This window comes from Oratosquilla oratoria, chromosome 26 (genome assembly GCF_046742065.1).
Source record: "Oratosquilla oratoria isolate Oo_2021 chromosome 26, ASM4674206v1, whole genome shotgun sequence".
Classification (NCBI taxonomy): Eukaryota; Metazoa; Arthropoda; class Malacostraca; order Stomatopoda; family Squillidae; genus Oratosquilla; species Oratosquilla oratoria.
The window spans coordinates 16,808,899-16,811,957 of record NC_134802.1 but is presented as its reverse complement, the minus strand read 5'-3'; the positions used below and the strand labels follow the sequence as shown (position 1 = coordinate 16,811,957).

General features: G+C 44.8%; 1 protein-coding gene across 1 annotated transcript; it reads left to right on the top strand.

The window, feature by feature from the left end:
• Positions 1 to 2,433: 2,433 nt before the first annotated feature.
• LOC143039294 (uncharacterized) lies at positions 2,434 to 2,940 on the top strand. The gene has a single exon (XM_076209167.1). The coding sequence runs from the start codon at positions 2,434 to 2,436 to the stop codon at positions 2,938 to 2,940; it is 507 nt and encodes a 168-aa protein (XP_076065282.1).
• Positions 2,941 to 3,059: the final 119 nt, after the last annotated feature.

The window sequence follows — 3,059 nt, the reverse complement described above, 5'->3', positions numbered from 1 at the left end:
CCTCTTTGCCTCCTTTACCTTTTGCTTTACTTCTCTTTTCTTTTCTTTGTACCTCTCATATGACTCCCTCGTCCTATTTTGTAACCAATCTGTGAAAGCTCGCTTCTTCTCTTCTACAACCTTCTTTGTTTCCTCATCCCACCATTCACTACCCTTCCTTCTATTTCCTCCTGTCCTTCTTGTTCCACACACCATCTTTGCACACTTTGTGACTCCCTCCTTGAACCATCCCTATTCCTCCTCCACATCTAGCTCTATTCTATCCTTCACTCCCTCCCACTCCTCCTTCAGCTTCTTCTTGTACTCTTTCTCCTTTTCCTTTCCATTTAAAGAGTTCACTCTAAGCACCTCCCAACCTTTTGTCCCTTTCCTCTTCCTCCATCTCTCCTCCATTCTCAACTTACCTTCCACCAAAAATTGATCTGATATTCCCCCACCCTCTCCCCTTAGCATATGTACATCCTTAACTCTTCCTGTCATAATCCTATTAACCACTACATAGTCCATTAACGCGCTATCTACCACCCTTCCCTCCACCACCCTCTCCCATGTGTACTTATGCTTGATTTTCTTCCGAAACACTGTATTTGCTATCATCAACTCTGTTTCTAGACACATTTCCACCATTAACTCCCCACTACGATTCTTTCCTGGAACTCCACATTTCCCAACCACTCTATTAATTGGATCGTTTCCTACCCTAGCATTAAGGTCTCCTAGTACTATTACATTGATATTTCTCCCTAAATCCTCTATGCACTCATTTAAATCTATCCAAAAAGCCTCCCTTTCTTATACGCTCTTCTCACTGCCAGGCCCATAAGCATCACACCCTTTGTTTTGTTTGAGTATGTGTACATGGCATTTGGCCTCAAAAACTCTGTTCAAACTTTCTAGAGACTCATGGACGATGTCTTACTGGCCTGCTTTTTTTATTCACCTACATCGACGACGTACCCATCAGCAGTCCTGACAAACCCACGCACTGAGACCATCTGAAACATGTCTTCACTTGACTACAAGACTACGACATCCACATTAATTTCGACAAGTCAGAATTCGGTGTCATGTCACGTCCATCGACTTCCTGGGACAACCTTCAGGCGTCACCACCAGTCTCGTCCCCCTGTGACACCATCCAAAATTTCCCGAAGCCTATAGCGCAGCGCCAACTCAAACATTTCTTAGGTATGTCAAATTTCTATAACTGCTTCATTCCAGGCTGTGCTCAAGTTCTCAATCCAATCTACTCCGTGATCAAACCATGCAAGAGAGGACGTTTTATCACACTCACCTGGAACTCTGAAACTGATGCAGCCTCCATAGCAGCCAAAGAAGCACTCAAGAACACCGATGCCTTTAGTTTCCCTACCCTTGACGCCATCACTTTAAAAAAAAAAAAAAAAAAAAAAACGCCAAGGACAAACAGGGAACTTCAATTCATCTACAAGGCTGTAAACAAGTTCAGGTATTTTATTGAAGAATGACAATTCCACATATACACTGACCACAAATCAATTACACTACATTCATCCACAACAAAGCAACCTACATTTCTAGACAACTACGACACATAGAGTTTATTTCCCAATTTACGACTGACATCCGCTATATTCGAGATGAAGATAACTGCCTTGCCAACATACTTTCGCGTAACATATCTGTAGTCTCCACCTCCCTCATCGACTACGCCACCAGTGCCGCAGATCAAGCTAATGATGCCGAGCTGAAGCGATTGAAGGACGACTCCGCGCTTCAGATGAAGAAAGTATAACTACATGGAACCAATGTTCAACTCTACGCCAATATATCCACGGACATCATCCGGCTCTATTTACCCGAGAACCACAGGTACCCTCTATTCCGCCATCTACATGATTTCTTTCACCCAGGAATTTGAGCTTCACAACACATGATGACTTTTCGCTTCATTTGGACTGAAATCATCAAAAACGTTTGACACTGGACCCATACTTGCGTCAAGTGCCAAGCTTCGAAGGTAACACACCACGCCATCTCTCCCCCAGGAACCTTTCGTCCAATCTCTTCTAGATTCGAGCACGTCCACATCGAAATCGTCGGACCACTTCCCTTCTCCGACGATTTCAGGTACATTCTTACTTGTGTAGATCGCTTTACACGTTGGCCCGAAGACTCCCACTTGCAGACATAAGCACAGACGCAGTAGCCAAATTTTTCGTAACCACTTGGATATCAATATTCGGTACACCACTCAGCCTCACACCCGACAGAGGAAGCCAATTTGAATCCAACCTATGGAACAAAATAATGTCCTTGCCAGGTATCCGGCGTTTCAGGACAGCAAGCTGACAACCACAATCCAACGGACTCGCCGAACGCTTCCACCGACAACTCAAGGATTCACTCGCAGCAGCAACACACGACCTCACCGACTGGACCACTACATTGCCCATGGTCTTCTTCGGCATACGCACGTCTCTCAAGGAAGACCTTGGCCATTCTTCCGCGGAGCTTCTTTACAGCACTCCACTCCGCCTACCATGTGAGTTCCTAGCATCCATTCTTGTAACACAGCCTTGCAGCATTCAAGATTACGTTACCAGTCTTACAGACATTATGCAAAAGCTCCAGCCAGTTCCACCACGTATCTCACCCAAAAGAACGTTTGTGAACCAGGATCTCGATGACTGTTTACATGTTTTCATTCACGTGAACGAGATGAAGAAGCCTGTTCAGCAACTTTTCGACAGACCATACCGATTCGTCAAGAGAACACGCAAAATAACTATCGATCACCGTGGAACCAACGATGTCATCTCCATCGATCGCGCCAAATATCTCCTCTCGGAAAACACACTGAATTCCATTCGTCTTCCGACACTCCCTCAGGACACGCCTGCCACCAAACACAGGGACACGAATAAGAAGAAAATATCGTTCCTACTACCTCGTCACTAGGGGGAGGGTTCTGTAGCCAACATTTCTTAAAGTATCCCTTATGTGTAACCGAGTATTTTCTACATGTACCAGATTGTCGCAGTCTTTCTGTTTTAGTCACCCTTGAACTCAACATTTAA